The 19,402-nt window shown below is 44.2% G+C and overlaps 1 protein-coding gene across 2 annotated transcripts in view; it reads right to left on the reverse strand.

Moving 5' to 3' along the window:
- The window catches only part of E2F7 (E2F transcription factor 7), a 60,754-nt gene that overhangs the window by 34,136 nt on the left and 7,216 nt on the right, over nucleotides 1-19,402 (reverse strand). For both annotated transcript variants that reach the window (XM_069629272.1, XM_069629273.1), the window contains exons 3-7: nucleotides 12,317-12,589; nucleotides 9,735-9,900; nucleotides 8,654-8,938; nucleotides 5,981-6,139; nucleotides 4,770-4,907 (exon numbers count right to left, since the gene is read on the reverse strand). In XM_069629272.1, the coding sequence (XP_069485373.1) occupies nucleotides 4,770-4,907; nucleotides 5,981-6,139; nucleotides 8,654-8,938; nucleotides 9,735-9,900; nucleotides 12,317-12,589 (1,021 nt within the window). The remainder of the gene's footprint in view (nucleotides 1-4,769; nucleotides 4,908-5,980; nucleotides 6,140-8,653; nucleotides 8,939-9,734; nucleotides 9,901-12,316; nucleotides 12,590-19,402) is intronic.

Raw genomic sequence — 19,402 nt, forward strand, 5'->3', positions numbered from 1 at the left:
TGCCCAAGATGGCCCTCGTCCTTTCCTCCGACGGAGAGGCCAGAAGCGCCACTGTGTCGAGTTTCGCTCCCAGAAACAGTGCGTCTTGCGCGGGCACCAGGTGGGACTTGGCGTAGTTTATGGAGAATCCCAGGTCTGTGAGTAGTTGGACGGTCCTCGCCGTGTGCTCCGCGGCGAGCTCCTTTGTCTTTGCTCGGATGAGCCAGTCGTCCAGGTAGGGGTAGACGTGGATCCCCTCCAGGCGCAGCCGCGCCGCCACCGGTGCGAGGCACTTGGTGAACACCCTGGGTGCCGACCTCAATCCGAAGGGAAGGGCTCTGAACTGGTAGTGACGCCCTTGGACCACGAATCTGAGAAACTTTCGGTGTCCCTTTAGGATGGGGATATGGAAGTAGGCATCCTCCAAATCCAACGACGACAGGAAATCGCCCTCCTCCAGTTGTCCCAGGACGTGCTGGAGGGTGACCATCCGGAACTTCTGTGCCTTGATGAATTTGTTCAGTCGTCGTAGGTCCAGCATGGGACGCCATCCTCCCGTCTTCTTCTTCACGAGGAAGTATCTTGAGTAAACTCCGGAAACCCGAAGCCTCTTTGGGACGAGCTCGATGGCGCCTTTCTTGAGCATCGCCTTTACCTCCAAGAGAAGTTGAGGGACGTGATGTTCCTTCCTGGCCACGGGGGGGACGCGCGGGCACTTCTTTAGAAACTCGAGCGCGTGACCCTGGGCCAGGGCGTCCAGCACCCAACGGTCGGTGGAGATGGACTCCCACACGCTGACGAAGTTCGCCAGCCGGCCTCCCACCGGGGTGCTTCGGTGGGGGCCCGACCCCACGGCCGGTTCAGTCCTGCTTCGACGAGGCTTTGCCGCCTTGCCCTCCTTGGCGACGACGGCGGGGTCCGCCCGACTTGCCTCGTCCCCTGTAGGCTTCTTGCGACGACGAAAGGGCCGCTTGACGATAGGTGGAAAATCCGCCCCCGGAACTTTTGGAGGCACCCTGCTTGCCTCCGCCGCTCCGAAAGGGCGGCCGTCGTTGCTGGAGAACACCAAGAGCACGGGCCGTCTCCGTGTCCGTCTTGATGGCTTGTAGGGAATCGTCCACTGTTTTCCCAAACAGGTTGTTCCCGTCGAACGGCATGTCCAAGACTCTGGTCTGCACATCCTGACGGAAGTCAGTTGCCTTGAGCCATCCACGCCGTCTAAGGCACACGCCGTTGCCCAGCTGGCGAAATCCAGTGTCAGCGATGTCCGTCGCTATCGTAATGGCGTGGTCCGATGCCACTTCTCCTTCCTGCCCTCTTGTCGTCTGGTAAGAAGTCCAGCAGGGGGGCAATTTTGTACCACAACTCCCTGTCGTAGCAGGCTATGATAGCCAAGGCGCTGGCAGCCTTAATCGTCGTTGCTGCCGATGAGATGACTCTGCGTCCCATCGTGTCCAACTTCTTTCCCTCGCCGTCCGGCGGGGAGGTTGACGTAGAGGCCGAGGCCACCCCCCGCTTTCTTCCTGGCCGCCGCAGAGACGACCGAGTCTGGGGTCGGCTGTGTCCGAAGGCACAAGGGGGCGGTGTCCAGGACCCGGTACTTCTTCTCATACCGGTCCCTTCTCGCAGGCGTTGTGGATGGGTTCTCGAGGAGGGCGAGACCCTCATCCCAGATATCGTCCAGTAGAGGTACAGCGAGGACAGTCTTCCTCTTGGTCTCGCGCCATTGATAAAGGAAACCTTCCTTCTTCTTCTCTTCCAGGCAGAGCTGGAAAAGCTCGGATGCCCTGGCGATCATGGCATGAAACGATCCAATCTCGTCGGGCGGGGAAGCCCGGGGAGGAGATGACGACGGGAGATCCTCGTCGTAAACCTCGTCGTCTGTGCCCGTCGCGGCCGTGTCAGTCCCTGTATCATCCCCACGGGTCGTGGACGGGGAGGAGGGCTGAGCAGGGCGCGATGGTTGAAAAGGAGGTGGAGGATGAATCCTTCTTCTCTTAGGAGGAGGGCTCCCAGAAGGGCCTGGCTTCGGGTCCCCCATCGGGAGAGGTTTCTCCGTTGGTGGTAACGGCAATCTCGTCCTTATCTCCGAGCATAAGGACTGTATAGCCAACAAAATGGCCGCCGAGTTGTCTTGCGGCACTGGTAGAGGGGAGTCCAACGGGCGGTCAGGAGCCCCGTCGGCACCCTCGACGTTCTCGTCGTCTCCTACGTCGGGGTCCCTCCCGACGGGCTGGTCTTCTTCCACGCCAACGCCGTGGCTTAAGACTTCGATCAGCTCCTCCTCAGAGGTTGAGGCCGAATCCACGACGACCTCCTGCCCCCCCCTTTTTCTTCTCCGTCGGAGGTTTCACGGGGGTCCCGTCGATGGGCATGAAAGAGGACTCCCTCCGCGGTGGCAGGGAGACTCTGGGCCCCGAGGTCGCCACCACTGGTGTAGCCTCCACAGGCTGAGCCAGGGCCGCCGCGACTGTCTCGATAGAGGCCTTGGCCGGATGGATTAAGGCTTTCACCACCCTAGGTGCGCTCACGCCTTCTCCTTGGGGGGAGGGTTACCGCCTCGCTCCCCCTCCGATGGGGCCTTCGAGCTCGACCGGGGTCTCTCCAGGAGCTTCGCTGGGTGCTCGGCCTTCCTCTTACCCGAGCCAGAGCGTTGGCTCGTGGTTGATGGCGCCGGGGAGGATGCGCCCTGCCTGGCGCCCGTAGAGCCCGACCGTTCGGCGCTGCCGGTGCCAGCGGACTCGCGGTGCTTGGCCTTCTGTTGGACCCCGTCGCCGGGGCGCCCTCCAAGGTCTTAGAAGACCACTCGGACTTCTTCTTCTCGCCTGACGGGCACTTCCCTTCCAGCCAGTAGGCGAGACGCAGATGGTGGTCCTTCATGGTCCGCTCCGACATATTGCCGCAAAACGCACAGTCCTTCTCCACGTGCGTCTTGTCCTCATGCAGGCAGTAGAGGCAGAGGGAGTGTTCGTCCTCCTTAAAGACATTCTGAAGCTGGCATCCAGGGCAGACCCTGAACAGCTTTCCGGGCGTCGAGCTTCCCTTCTCCTGGGCCATGATCGAGATGGGCCTGAGAAACTTCTGGAGTCCGCCAAAAGCGTGGCTCGATGAAATCTTCACCTTTGAGGGGCGTAGAAGAATCCGATACGGGTCCCCGTTGATCGGACAAAGAAACGGGGGAGCTTGAGGCTCTTTTGACCGAAAAAGAGAAAATTTTCCTAAGAAAAAGTGCGAAAAAAGCACTAAAGCTCGAGAGCAATAATAGCACGAGGATCCCAACACTTGAACGTGCGGTAAAAATCCGAAGATGGCTGCCAGAGGCGGGGTTTAGGGAGATGGCAGTCATTGGCTGTGGTCAGTATGACGCAGAGATCAGTGATTGGTTACTACTACGAAAGACAGATCAGAAACGAAACTGATACTGATTTTTCTTTACCGAGGATTCCCAGCCTGACGACGGGGAATATTCATGAGCATGTGAATCCATGACAGACCCCATGCTGGAGAAAGGGTATTTCATCGCTACTCAATTTCACGTTTCTAAGTTGCCCATTGAAAGTGAAAAAGATACGCATTTACACAGTAATTAAATAGAAACAACACTTAAGGGAATCTAGCCTACGGTCTTTATTTCTATGCCTGTAGCATAGCGTTGAAAAACGGAGGGAATAGTATGTTTATTATTTTTCATCATTGCATTCGAATTGGGGGTGGTGGTTGGGAGACAAAGTGAATTAAAGAGAGGATGTGTTATAGCACCATGCATTCTGTGCAGCTGTGTGGAAATTGATTCGGTGCTCCCAGATTTCAATAGTTAAGAAAGGCTAAGAGGTCCTATAATTATCCCAAACATTGCCTGCTTCACTTCTTGCTCTCTGAGTGAAAGTTAAATGTTTCTCAAAGGGCACATAAGCGCATTACCTGCTTTATGATGCCCAGAAAACGGAAAAAAGTAGAAGAATGCTTCACGGTTTTACAAATACAATAATCCAGTGGAAGTCAACTAGATTATAGACTGCAGCCATCCCTACCGATGAGGTGTACAATGCAATTGTACTTGCTAAAAACAGGCAAATAATTCCAACAAAAAAAGCCATAGTAATATGCCTATTAAAAAACAGGAAACAGACACATCGAAGACAGCCCCTTGCTTCCACACAGACACCTCCATTGATATGATTGGCAAAAGTACAGCTTTCAATTTACAGGAATTGCTAACTATGTGAAAGGAAGTTTGAATTATAAAATGATATCTATTTTAGAGTTCGACATTTTTACTTACTTATAATAACCTCTGCATTGTGAATGAGAAATACATTTTAGTCATAAAAATTGCGTTTATTCCCAACTTCAAAACGTAGTGCATATAGTAAACTGACTTCAAAATCTTATCTGAAGCCTTGACTGCAGCACATTGAAAAATAAACCCCCACTGAAATGAAAATTAAAGTCACCATCACACAGTATGATTTAGCCCACTAATGTTAATTACAACAGACTTAAACATATTTGACAGAGTTGATGTACATTTTCTCCTAAAGGGTGTTTACATAAAACCGACCATATCTGCAGATGTGTTCTCCCCCATATTGCATTGCACCTTTTCTGAGAGAATTCACTGTGCAATATAATTGGTTTGTGGTAAATTCTGAGCCCATTGTTTGCCTTTTTACAGCTCTACAATTAAGTTAATAAACCATTTTTCTTTGAACACAAACATACACACGTTATTAACATAATGTCAATATTAGATTGGTTTCTTAAGAGATATACACACTGAAATAGCTTACCACAAAGAGTATTGAAGTCAACTGGCCCAATCCATTTGAATGCTGGTTTGCGGCCCCTTTCCTCTGTTACGTGGACTTTCTTTATGAGACCCAGGCTGGTCAAAACATTGGCAATATCATACAGCCTGCGTACCTTTGCTAAGAAAATAAAGAATTATGAAGAATGGATGATGCAAGTGAACGATCAAGAGAATCAAAGCCACTCTTCCCACATTCCCTGAAAATGGTGATAACTAAAAAAAATGATCTTCAATAACAAAGGTTTCCTTAGACCTCTGCCCACTACAATCCACTTAAGTGAATGTTTCAAGTATAATATTTTGCAAATAATCACAAACTTGTTTGGTGAAGAATACAGATAGAAAGTGTTTGAAATAACAATGGTCAATGTTGGTTAAAAGATTAAACTAAGTGGCAGTGCCTGCACACCCACAACACTTCATCAACGTGCATGAAGATATAATCATGAAACTGTCGGCAACTCTGTGCAAAACTGCAGTCTAGCGATATGAGGGGCGGTAATGAAATCATATCAGGCTACAAAGAACAAATCAGCACCTCCACATTGCTCTTGATGGGGAGGTGGTCTTTCAAAAGTGAATTTGTGTTGGTGTAGGATGAAGACATGGGGGGGGGGGGACGCGTCATCCTGCCAGGTTTCATTGCAAGTGAAAACAAGTGCTGGTTAACCCCATCTACTATGGTGCAAATGTAATGTTAAAGTAGAGCAGGATTATTGAATTTTCTGATTTGTGAATGAGGGATTCTTGGGTAACCGGTTTGGCAGTAAATCAAATTAAATGATCTGCGAAGCAGTGGCTTGCTGTAGGTGGGTTCTACATTTTGACAACTGTTCACAGTTACAGATTGTAGCAAGCTATGCATGCACCTTCCTGATATATATATATATATATATATAGGGATATGACAAGCTGCCAGGGATGCCAATCCAAGGGATCACCTCGAAAAAATGGGCGGGAGGCATTTTTCTTTCTATTGCAGATAACCACTATTTCATTAGTTGCTGATGCTGATTAGCGGTATAACTTTAATAGTTAATTTTTGCTTTGGTGATGTGAATGTGTGTACCTTATACTTTGGACTACAAGCTACATTTTGCAATAGACTGAAAGCAAGGAAAGGGAAAGCCTACTTAGCATTTCATCAACTGCATCAAAGAGGCATTCTCAGAGTACTTCACATGGCCTTACTTTTAAACTTGCTCTGATCGGACACATCCTGGCTTTCGTCGATCAATATTTTTGCCGCTATGTCAAGGGTGACAATGTTGGTAGTGGAGACAAGAAACAGCATGACGAATTTTTGGCTCATGATGCGCAATGATTTGTCCTTTCTACTATTTGCTGCTGCTGCAAGGCAAAAACAACACAAAGTTTTATTAGCAAGGATTCTCAACACACCAATTACAAGAATGAAATCAATTCAATTTTAAGGAAACTACTTCATGAACATTGTATGAACATTACAGAGGACACAAGGCTATAGGAATAAAAACAACAACAGCATTGTCCAGTTGGCTTCTAAACAAGGAAGCTGCCTCCGGATCTTTATTGTGTCTCAGCTATATTCTCAAGAAACCTATCTAAAATTATCCAGGACTTCCATTTTTTGAGACAAAAGAACATTGGACACAAAAAGGTGAGTTTTAAAACATGCATTATCCAAATTAGGGATCTGCATGGTTAAGCTTGATGGATGTTTTGGACTACATCTTCTAAGAGACCTATCCAGCAAGGTCAATGTTGAAGGATAATCGGGGCTGTGGTCCAGAATATTGATAGTCACAGGTTAAAAAGCCCCAAACTGAATGAATTAAAAGATGAAATGTGGCTTTTATGGTCCTTAAAATAAGCAGACATTCTTTTTCATGGGTCAACACATGGTGGCCAATAGTGATAGAAAAATCTCCCTTAAATGTTTATATCAACTAGCATAGGACAGTATCCTCAGTTTGAGGGCTAGAATAGTGGTGATAAACTAAGGTGCATTGATTATGAATGTTCTAGTATTTACTAATGATTTTAGTTTGCGTACGAGGTTCCTTATTAAAACATGTACATCAAATGGGCTTGTTTTCTATTTTCATTCAGCTATTGGGATAAAGAAAGAACCCTATATTTTAAGGGAATGTTGGGAAGCAGGGGCGAAAGTCCCAGGTCCCCAAGCGATTTAGGACGAGGCGGTTGTAGAAGAATATGCTGTGGGGGAGCTAGGAGAATGGAGGGGACCCACTCCTAGAAGCTGTATTGTAGTGGACATGTAGTGAATTGCGATATTAGATTCATGCAAGTAATTAAACTGTATTTTAGAAGTTAGACGGCATTTTGTAATTGAGGCCTAGTGGCACGGCTACGCTGAGAATTAGAAGGATGTGCGTGTGCTTTTTGCTCAAAGACCTGGTAGCTTTGCGGAAGGTTAATTTCTTGAACAACACACACAGTTCTTTGTTGTTTTAGCAGTGCATGCAACCCAGAACGAATGTGCCCCGCAAGGCCACAAGAAGGGCCAGAATTGGTCTTTGAAGACGGTATCCTGTGAGGTGGGGTGGTGGGGATTCTAAGCAGTCACTGTCCCAACTTACAAATGATAGCGGCCCGCGACCCCCAAGCCCGTACACAATTAAATACACTGACCAGTAGAATGACCAACTGATCAGGAATATCAGAGAACAGGGGCAGTCTGCCCCCACTGCTAGTTCATGTGATTTGTGCTGCGAGGTGCCAGGGGAGAAGGTAACAAATGTATGCAGCGGGTGGGAAAGATGTGGAGGTGCCAACGCATCAGGGAAAGGAGCGTGTAGTTCTGGTAAGTTATCGCAACCTCAAAAGTAGCCGCATCGTGCATGTCCTTGGTACCAGGTGCACTGTAGAGCTGTGAAATTATGGTCTGTATAAATAATTGCCAATTACTGTCTTTGTGTTGAATGACGATAGAAGAAGATCCCCCCATGGAAGAAGACGGACACAAGATGCTGGGACCAATCGCCTGTCATCCCGTATGGAGCAGGCTATATGTGCTTAGGATCAAACTAACCAGCTACATGGATTTTTAACCTCTGTAATGTTCGTCAGTAATGACGCTATGTACCCTTAAAAGCTACTGCTCATGTTGGTTTTAGACAGAGCGCTCCATGGCAGCAAAGTTCTTGGTTGACGCGTACTTGTAATTTTTTTTAGATTAAACCATGTTCTCCTTGCAAGAGGTGTGCTGGTCTTTTTTTCCCCAAGTGGGTTGTATTTTTCTGGTGTGCGCATTGAGGGGTGACTAGAAAATTGTGTGCTCAATGTTCTCTGCCCGGGGATTCCAAGAGAGGGGTGTTATATAGGGGTAGTCATCCAGAACGCATGAACTGGACGTAAAGATATATCAATAAGGGTTTACATTCAGTATCCCAGACTAGGCATTGACTTAGCTGTAGTGTTGAATTGAATCCTCTTACACAATATAGGACCTGTACCTTCCTTTTTGTGCACTGTTCTTTGTTTCCCGATTGGGCTTTCCTTTCTTTTTTACTTTCTAGTGCCACTGACCATTCTGTGGCAGCATTTAAAACAAGGAGCCTGATTTACAAAAGCTATTGTTGATGGTAATCCGATTGAAAATTGCCTTGTAAATCAGGCCCAATATATTCTAGAGAAATCTGCAGCAGCATAATAGGATATTCCAAATGCTATTATGCTGCTGCAGGTTTCTCTATACCTGTTTCACTGCTATGGAGCTTTCTAAATTGTAAGCAGAATTTTGATTTCGACTTTTTAAAATGTTGATTTCAATCTTGTGTTTGCCACTCTAAACCCAGTTCAAGAAAGATGGAAAACAATATTTTTAGAAAACATTGAAAAGACATTCAAAGACAAGCTCACCAGAATGACCATCTGCCTCTGCAAAGTCAAATAGGTGTCCACTCTGGTAGTCCCTGAAGGTTTTTTTGCGGTCTCCAGATCTGTACTCCATGTCTCCATCTTTGTGCTGAAAGTGGGCGATCTGTTCTTCGTACTTCTGCAGCGCCCCCAAACACTGAAGCCGTTGCAGAGTTTGATTCAAGCCATTAAGGCCATGCCAGCAATACTGATTTTTAGCCACACGGCTGACAAGATGTAATGACTCCAGCACGTTCACAATGTCATATATGCGCCTTCGTTCAACACCTGTTCATAAAAAAAATCCCATAAATATTAAAATGGCAATAAGAAACTCAAGTGAAAGTGATCTATTACATAGTTCTAGATCTATAACATAGTAATTCACATATACAGATAGTAAGTCATGCATGCGTAGTAGAGGAGGCAATGCATGTCACTGCATCCGGTATCCGGTCTTTGCATCGAATCCAAAGCATCGACAGACCATACCACTGAAAAAAATGCATCGAAAAAAATCATTGAATGCTTTTTTTTAAATGGTAAAGGGTTTAGTTTAGTAAAAATGGGTTTTTAAGGTTAAAAATGGATCCCCCCATAAACATTTTTTTAATGCATTCGATGTTTTTTTTTCGATGCTTTTTGTGTCAATGTTGTCGATGGTTTGGCTGTCGATGGAATCACTAGGAACGATTGCATCCTCTACTACTTTTACTGTGACTGCCAATTGTCAGTAAAAATAAGTTATATATAAATATATATCCTTATAAACAACAAATATATTATGAATTGGGTGAACAGATCCTTTTTTAGTGCCTCGTTTGAATAGCAAAGAACAAATACCATTTCACCAGTCATTCTCCTGCATCCGTCTTTTGTTTCACGAAATCAAAATGTGCACTTCGATAAAACAACTGTTAGATTAATCAAATCACTTGTGATCAAGAGTATTAAAACGCTCCTACAGGCAGCCCAAAGCAAGCCGGGGTCCTACCACTGAAGGTCAGCCCTTAACATAACAACATATCAAGACTGCAAGGAGACATTTTTCAATAAATGTTGCCAAATCTGTAGGTGCATGTACCGAGACTTGCAGCCACTTCATCCAAGGAAATCGTTGTCTTTTCTGTGGATAGGGGATAGCTGGGATAGCAGGCGAGGAACTTTTGGCACAACAGTCCTAAACTCTTTTGCTTTCTGCTTGGTCGTTTTTCAAAGTCATCTCCAGCGCCATCATCCACAGCATTTAACTAAAACAAAACAAAACGACATACTGTTAGCTGCGGGAATTTTCGTCTTCGTATGTCAGAAATATGAAAACTGATCAGCTGAATGCTACATTTAAAATTACATTTACTTCTTTTTGTATTTTCCTACTTTGCGGACTGGGACACCACGCCACCTGAGTCCCAGCTTTTGTTTTTAATCGTCTCACGTTGTGCTCGACGGGCATAGCAAAAGTTATTCTACCACCTGAACCCTTCGCCCACGTTGAAGCACGAAGGCTTGGTGAATTAGTAGTTAGGGGTGATTGCTGTAGAGAGGTAAAATAATTTCCAGAACACTGGCTTGAATACTGGCAATGCTGCCACTTGGCTGATCTGTCTTTTCGAACATGGATAAATGGATACATTTTTCTCCCTTCTTCCTTTTTTCTTTTTGTTTTTAATTGTGCATTGAATTTACTTGATTTATATGATTTGTTTTATATGTGACTCATGTTATAATAATTGTTTTAAATCATGTAATTTTGAATTATTTTAATTTTATGTAATCATTCTTTTTTCAATTGTAATTTGTTGAAAGGTTGATTAAGTTCAACCAATACAATAAATAAATAAAAAAAAATGGATGCCATTGAGCTGGGCCGTAATAAAGTCCATTTCAACAGTTTGTGAACAGCCTTAATGGTCAATACTATTATTTGGAAAACGTGACTTTTAAACACATTGTTTTACTTTTTTTTTATGAATGACAATGCTAGCACATAATAATTTACCAGCCAACCAACCCTAAAGGGCATATGTCTTTAATTGTATCTCTGGCATTCTGACTATGGTGGTTCTCCCTTGAAAGGTAAGGTTTAAGAATACCATCTCTAAGGCCCAATACATGTGATTAATGCTTATCGGATCTTGAGTTGCTGCTAGTTTTCCTACACTAGCTGTTGTACGAATAAAACAGCAAGTATTTTGGAGTGGAAGTCGTCTAGAAAATAGCATTCAAAAAGAGCGGCATCTGCTTTTTGTGGCAAATAGTGATGTGTGATCCCCTCACCACGCTATTGCACAATAATAAGTAGAAAAAAAGACGAAGGCTTTACAAGGAAACGCTGACAAACAACACGTCATTTACACATGAAAGGGAGATAACTTCCTGGAAGGAAATGGCGTAAAAAGTCAAATTAACTCCTTACATGCGTATCCTGACTAAGCAACGCCACAAAGGGTGTCACTCAGCAAGGAGGCCATGAGAAATGCCGCACGTCTGCGTTCTCTCGCTGGCGCGACATCCCGTGCCCGGACATGTCCGCCTTAAACTGATGCTCCTCAAAGCGCAAATATCGCGTGAAGTCAGCAGTGCAACTCAATGTTTTTGTTTGCATGCAGGTGGGCTTCGCGGCCAACGTTTCCCCAAAATATAGCAAAACAAAACACGTGTTGGATGTTTTTATCACTTACTAACAGATGGTGGTCCCGCCAATGTAGTTGCTTCCACGATAACACTTCTTCGATTAAGTACAGAGTCAGCTTTCGATGTTGGTAGGGAGGGTGTGCGTTTAAGGACTGCACAATATTTACTCATTCAAAGGCATGCCAGAACATGTCAGCAAACCCAACATCTCTGCATGACAAAGAACGAAAGCCATAACTCAAACAGTCTGTGCTGAAACGCTATCAGTGCTTGCATATCCAGCCTAGCTTTCCACAAAACCACTGGTCCATTAGCAATGCTGCATGTACCACATCATTTGAAGGCACGTCACATGCAATCCAGACTTGCAAAATCCGTGCGCAACGGTAGCCAAGGGCTACTAACAGCGTGTGCAGCGCAACTGTATCAGTGGTAGCAATAGACAATGCATTCTGGCACAACCCCATTGGCACATTAGGCGAAGGCAAAAGCTCAACAACAGTGTGTGCTCTGCTCCCTTTTTAGTGCCTGCATGCGTAATACAGACTTGCAAAACCACCCGACATGTTATCCACATAGTATGTAACAAATTGAACGCAAATACGGACGCACAGACCTCAACTGACAGTACTAAACTACTGTTAAAAGTTGCCAGCCCAAATGCTGGCTTCCCACTCTGTACAGCGCTCCAATGCTCTCAAGCAGGATCTGTGCTTTAAAAAATAAAATAAATACTCATCAGAATCTACAATAGAATTCAGCCTTTTATCGACCCACTGGTCTGGTATCACCTAGCTACTAACAAAAACTCACACACATATGCAAGACTGCTAAATTAACTATCAGCGATCATTTGCATACACTGGGTGAAACTAGAAGATTCTGGCTACAAAAAACAAACTCAAGTGAAAAGCAGGGTTGACTTACCTTTTTTTCTTTTGACTGTGTAAACTTTGTAAGAAATATGTTCTTTGAGTGAAAAAGTTTGTCAATAAACTACAACATTCAATAATAAAAAAAAAAAGAAAATACCTGCATCGACTCAGATGCGTCATTGTCCATCTCATTGTTCTCAATAGGCCGGAACAGCTCCTTCTTTTTCTCACGGTCCCTTATATCTGGGCTAGCAGCACTGATGAGCATCTTCAGGTTTGCAGTGGGGGTCCATGGCTCAGACTGCTGCTTGTCAGCAAGCTTAATTGGTGTAATTGGGTTACTCTCTGGAGTGTAGCCCTTCTGTTTTGATAAATCAATTGGCTCATTTTTCAATGGAGTTAATCTGGATCGATCAATAAATATATTTTCCTGAATCAAAAGAGAAAAAAAAAAGCATAACAAAAACGAAATAAGGGAACTGATTCTAACACTTCATGACAACTCACAGATACTAAGTATTCCATGCGGATGTGCCACATTCGGACTTCCCAGGGCTATGGGCAGGGGATAGGTCTTAAGTTTTGATTATGAAGTATGTGGGAGCAAAAATGCCAAAGTAAACTACAGAGTTGGGGAGCCCGAACCAGGCATCAAGATTAGTTCATTTGAGGAGCTTATATTACATTAGGAATAGTGGGCATTAGGAATAGTGGGCCTGGATCAAAACATTCTGAATATGTAATCTTAAAGTGTAAACTTCTCTCCACAGTCAGCTAGCGAATGTCAGTCAATAATGGGGAGATGTGCTCTCTGAGTGGTGCTTTTTGTCAAGCATGCTGCTGCGTTCTGTAGGCGCTGTGTTCCCTATTTTGGGAGACTTAAAAGTAGGTAACTGGCATAGACTAAATCTGATCCACCTGGTAATTGTCATTCGAAACTCGTGTGTGAATGCCAAGAAGGGGAGTGTTTTCTTTTTATATTTCCACTTGATACATTCCTGTTTTACTGTGAGTGAGATCTGAGGGTTGAGTCATAGACAACTGTCCATCAAACACCCAGATTGTTTGACATGGTCATGATGCTATCAGTCAGAAGATCTGAATTGTCAGGTAGGGAACATCACCAAATGTCAAATGCAAAAAATACAGATTCTGACAATGAGATTTTATTTTGAGGAAAAAGTTCAAGTTGCATGCCAGTAGCCAACCATAAAATTCACTTGCCACCTCAATTCTTTTTATATAACCACAATGTATCCGTATTAATTATCGTAAACCTACACATAGCACACCAATTCTTACACGCCAAATATCACTAGCTATTGGCTAGTGCAAAAGTTGAACCCTGTGAAATGCATACTTAAAAATGCAAAGCCAAATGAAAGGAGAAGGCTGGCAAGGGTCCTCAAATAATTTTATAAGAAAAGGGATCAGGCTGTTTTAAACTGTGAAGGATCTGAAATTGATGGGAGCTATTTGCTGCCTGGTACCACAGCTACCAGGCATTTTTCCTTGTGGCTCTCTAAGCCAGCTGGGGCCACCCAAATATACCTATATGACATTCTGCAGCAGAAGAGAAAGGGGGTAGTTAAAGAGAGCGAGGCAATATCACAGAAATGGAGGTGACAGCAGAGACAACCATGTTGTGGCAATACAAAGGAGCAGAGGTCGCTACAGTAACAGTTGTAGTACTATTTTGGGCGGATCCCGCAGTTAATCAAACTCCATCATCTTTCTTGCACTTCAGAGTGGCCCTTCTGACATGCACTTACCTCTCAAAGCTGAATCACTAGACAAAGGTCTTCTTCCCCATCTGCTTGACTCTTAATGTACTTTTAATCTACTTGTGCTGATCATTTAAGTCATCCACTAACCATACACCATCCTGGGAACTCATTGACAAGACTGGCTTTTATAGCTTTTGGGTCGCAATGAGCAACCGCAGGTCAGATGAAAATCCTGACATCAAGGAGCTATTTCCAGCTCCTGCTCCATGAATACTAATTTGGATACATGCTGGCTGCGCACCTCACAATTTGTAATTAGTGGCTGGAGGCAGGGTGGGTATCATAACCACTGCCACACTCTGTGAAAAGGTACTTTAAGGAAGCTGATCTGACAGGTGATATACTAAAATGGAAAAAGCAGGGCAAAAGAAATTGCTGGTTAACGCTGTCGAAGGTGCCAGAAAGATCTACTATTATCGCAACAGTTTTATATAGCTGACTTAAATCATCCATGGCGGTAAACAGAACTGATTCCATGCCACGGGTAGAGTGAAAAGATTCCTTTTTCTCAAAGAAAGGTTGAAGCAGTTTGATGACCAGCCGCTCCATTAATTGCAAGGGAAAGCCTAATTGAAAATTGGCCTTAAGTTACCAATGTCTAATAAATCCAGGTTTGCTTTTCCAGCAGGGGGTACTACACAGTATCAGCGCTATGTCTGGTGTATGTTGCCTAGGAAAATGTTGAGGATTTACAGAATTCTAGAGGCAATGGGTGGACTTAACGACCATATCTTGTTTTTTGTAGGAAGATCCTCACAATGCACATGTCTATCAATGTGGCCACATCCATGGGTTGAGACAAATTCATGAAGTGTATGGTCATTGTAAAAATATCACCATGGCAGTGTGCCAGCAGACCTTTACCTTGATAAGCAATTTAGCACAGCATTGGTGGCATACACTGCATGTGCCAAAAAATCTGCATTCATGGCCTTTTGTTACTCACTCATTTATCGTACTTCTTTTAAGGTTTGTGGCACATCCATATAAGTAGGGTTATTTAAATTCCAATTACAGGCATTGGCCTAGTAAAACTGCTAAAAAACTTGCAGGCATTTACAAATTCTTCACTGGATCAAAAGTGTGTGCATATTGAAAACTATGCTTACATGGGCCATGGCTGTTAATAGAACCGTTTTAATGTTCAATTATACTATGTGTTCATCAACTGAGTGAAGATTCTTGTAACCTAAGGCTGTTTTTTGTGTTTTAGCCGATTGGGAGGCTTGTGGTGGAGGATTCAATATAACAGCAGCATTCCCCAATCTGCATTGTTATGGTTAGGAACGCAATCCCCCTACTCCCCTCCTCGGCCCCCCAGTCGCTTTTAGCAATTACTTTACAGGCCTTTTCTTTAAAATAGTGTTAAGATTTTGCTCTTACTAGATTGAATCCTGTTCTTGAAGTCGACAGTCAGACTTTATTGATGAACAGACTACAGGAAAAGGACACGCTGTGAGGCAGAACTAGAATCAAAGTGCCTGGAATATTGCTGCAGCCACTCCAAAACATCACTGTCTGAATACAAGCAGATACACCTAGTCAGAAGGACAACAGGGATTTCGGGATGAGCAATATGCTCAGATGATGTTTTTGAAGGTCTGTCGCGGCTGCACAATGGAGATTGATCACAGACAAATTTAGGCGTGATGCCACTGGGGTTGTTAGAGCAACAAAAGAAAAAAAAAATCACCTACATTTGTATCCTGTGACGAACTAGTAACTAGAGCAAGCTGTCATCAACACAGAGCAATGTCAGTCTGGGCTCTGCCCATGTACAGCAATCTGGTTGCAGAATTTTGAATAAGTTGAAGCTACTGGATCAAAAACACGGGACCAGCAAGAGCTTATTGCAGTGATCTGAATCTGCTGACATTTGGGCCCCTACTACAATACTCAGGCCATCCTGGCAAACCAAAGGGCCATCCCTTTTTAGAATGTTCTGAATGTGCTCTGAGTGATAACTTGTTGCTTGATCTATTTCACTATCAGGTTCCAACGTATCTTCACCATCTCTAAATTAAAGGGGCAAATACATAAGAGCAGAAGACCGTTTTTCACTGTCGCACAGTTTACCATGACAGTTACTGTCAAGATTATTCCACCTCTATCAGTGGTCCATACAACTTCAATGATAACATCGACGAGAAGTGAGTCTCTTTAACACCCTTATTAAAGAAATCGTGTGATTCATCTGGATACATTGCAATGTACATCAATTTAAAATGAGGGTGCATGTAGCCATCAATGGACAGTGGAGAGAGTACTGAGCTAAAGGGACAAGTATATCCCGAGAGGAATTTCTGACAAAGCACACCATATCATTGTCTATGTGTACTTTAATCTAAGATGATAATGGCTTATAAAAAGAATATGCAATACAGCAGTTTCAACTACAGTGAGCAGACTTCCTTTCCTGAACATGCATGTAAATAAGCACAAGAATTGTCAAAGCCAAAAGTTTTGAACTGTGCTGATCGCTTAAGTATTTTCCCAAGACCCAAACAAAAATGGCGTGGGAAGTGTCCTGTTTAGTGATGTTCAGTAATAGAGCACGATAGGGTGCATCCTCTCTAATAGGCCCTAAACAATGTGTGCTAATATGTACAATACCTGTATAATACCAAAGGCCCGGCCCTAGCTGCTGCTAACCCAGACACAAGGCAGTGCAGCCAAACAAAACCCAGAATCTAGATGCACTTCTGATATGCTAACCATCATCTTTAAACATCTTTGCCACACATATAGGTGACGCTGAAGACAACCGTATTGGGCCAAAACTAACAAGAGGGCTGGTAAAGGGCTTCTTTCAGCATGTACATCTACAAATCAATGAACAGTTTATACCTGGCAAACACATTTTTGTGCAGTTATATGCGTTGAAATGCTTGTTTTGGAAAAAACAAATGTAGCAATTAGGATTGAGTTGCAAAAAAGTATATCTTTTTTTACAATCTAATGTCTAAGTGCACCGTGCACCTTCACGGGGGCTTGTGTTGAAAGACTGGTGAGCAGAATTTAAGTGGAGCTTTTAGTTTATTACTGCAAATATCTTTTATGTCCGTTTCTGATAAGATATTTTCTAGATGGTACTTTCCTCAAAATCCAGCAACTCAGACTCTAATGGGGATGAGGAAACAAGACAAGAGAATATGTCCCGTCAAAAGGTCTCTTGATGCCCCAGTGAGAGAGAGAGAGCCCAAAATAATGAGAAAATATCAGTCTGAATAATTCTCAAAGATCTTAACGGGCTAGTCTGAGGCCTTTTCGAGAGCTAGTAAGGCAGGCTTCACAATTTGCACTTGCCACTAGCAATCGGCTAGTGTTTATTGACTGTTGGCTGGTAACAAATGGCATGCTGTACGGACGAAATGATTACTGCTCTACAGAAGTACAGAGATGAGTAGTGGCTAAATCGCCCACTGAGCCTCCCATTACTGCAACCAGCAGTAATCTCAATCATAAGAGTTAAAGAGGCCTTTTAAGAGACATGCCTGCTTCAGATTTTGTGGTAAAGTGTGCCTACGGCGGGTGAAACTTTTAAGAGGTGTGATGTAAATGTGATGACAGTAGCAACCCAAACAGCAATCGTACAAAGAATCCAAAATAAAAGAATGTCCGGTGAAGGTTCTATACAAAATAAAAATGTATATACATTAATTTAAAAAGCCAATATGCAAGTAACTATCTAGAAAAACACTAACAAAAACACACCCCATTGGAGAACACTGATAATGCAGATCACGTGTGACAGCACTCTGGGTACTGAAAGCAGTGAAGAGAGAAGAAATCTCAACAATGTCATTTGAAAAAGGATACTTTTTCTTAAAAAGGTGGAACGGGGTGGTTTATCAGTCACTATGGTCCGAAAGGTGGATCAGGGGTTCTGGGCATCTCAATAGTACCATATTCTGCTTTTGGATGATTTGACGTCTTTGAACTGGGATTCTTGGTGCTGTCTTGAGAGACAAACAGGGTTTAAGTGTGCCAAATCATGTCGATCCAAAGCAGAGCTATGTGAGTTTTGCTGCAACACTTGAGAAGTGCAATTCGAAGAGTCCACCAGGGTCGGTTTGACGGTCGAGCTGGTTCGAAACAATGGGTAAACACTGACAAGTGACAACGCTTCCAATTGATCGAGTTGAGGTTCAATGCGAAGAATCGAGTTGAGGTTCAATGCGAAGATCTGGATGGTTGTATAAGTTGTATCAAGGCTTCCACAGCGGTAATCTTATGTTCCAGCCCAAACGGCAATGAGTGCAGCTGGTGTGATGTTGAACCTGTTAGTTGGATGCAGACAGCGGTTCGTGGATTGAAGGCTGAAAAGCAGAAAACCGGAGTCCAGCTGCATTGGGTTTCCGAGAGTGCTTTAAGTTCTACTCCATGTACTCGAGAGCAATGAGGGTCATTTTTACACTTCACTCCCACTGCTATCACCTGCAGGGGTCAGTTACTTTCAAAGGGGCGCCTGGTGCCAGAGTAACATGCCTTGCTCCAAACAGCAGCCACCCCCAATTTGCCTTGTGGGTGGTTAGAGGGCATAGCTCTCCTGTCTTGGATGCAACCGTCTTTGATTCCGACAGGAAGCTTTGGAATGGACTGCATTCCCAACTGGGTTCAACACATTATGTTTGTCTTGTGGGAAGTACAAAACAAATCCAACGAGTGGGGAATCCTTTCTTTATAAAGTTAAAAGGACAGAGGATTGGACAACAGCAAGCCTGGTGTTTGGTGTCCAATCCCTGTCGCTGTTAAAAGGGACCTTTACCTTCTTGCATCAAATCAAGTGCATTGTTCTGCAGGAACTGGGGGTGGCAATAGAGAGTGGCTGGCAATATTTCTCCCGCCCGAATGGGCGTGAGAAATATTATTCTCAGCCACTTGCTAACACCAGCACCCGCAGTAATAACGCAGCCTTCTCGCAGAAGACCTTTTGAAAGGCCTTCTGCAAGCTGTGTGGGCCCGTTTTTTGGGTCAAATTAGTGGTCCGCCTTTTTTGCCAATGTGGGCCAGTTTGAATAGTTACTCAACTGGACTATTATAGTTTTGCCCATTGTTGGAGAAATATTATTGCCTGCCACTCTCTGACACCCAGCACTCGCAGTAATAGTGTGGGGGAGCTGGGCCCGTTTTACATTAATGTTTCATGAGGGAGGGAAGGCTGGATGTTTAGCAAGTGGCCATCCTGGGAAGAAATATTAATTCCAGCCATACTTGCTATTACCCAGCCCCTCAGTAACACAGCATGCTCGTAGAAGGCTTTAAAATATATTTAAAGCCTTCTACGAGCAGGTTGCGTTATTACTGCGGTTGCTGGTTTTAGCAAGTGGCTGACAATAATATTTCTCCCGCCCGAACTGCCACTCTCTAACACCCAGCACTCGCAGTAATAACGCGGCCTGCTCGCAGAAGACCTTTTCAAAAGCCTTCTGCGAGCAGGCCGCGAGTGCTAGGTG

The sequence above is a fragment of the Ambystoma mexicanum genome, chromosome 12 (genome assembly GCF_040938575.1).
Source record: "Ambystoma mexicanum isolate Mex_15411 chromosome 12, UKY_AmexF1_1, whole genome shotgun sequence".
Taxonomy (NCBI): Eukaryota; Metazoa; Chordata; class Amphibia; order Caudata; family Ambystomatidae; genus Ambystoma; species Ambystoma mexicanum.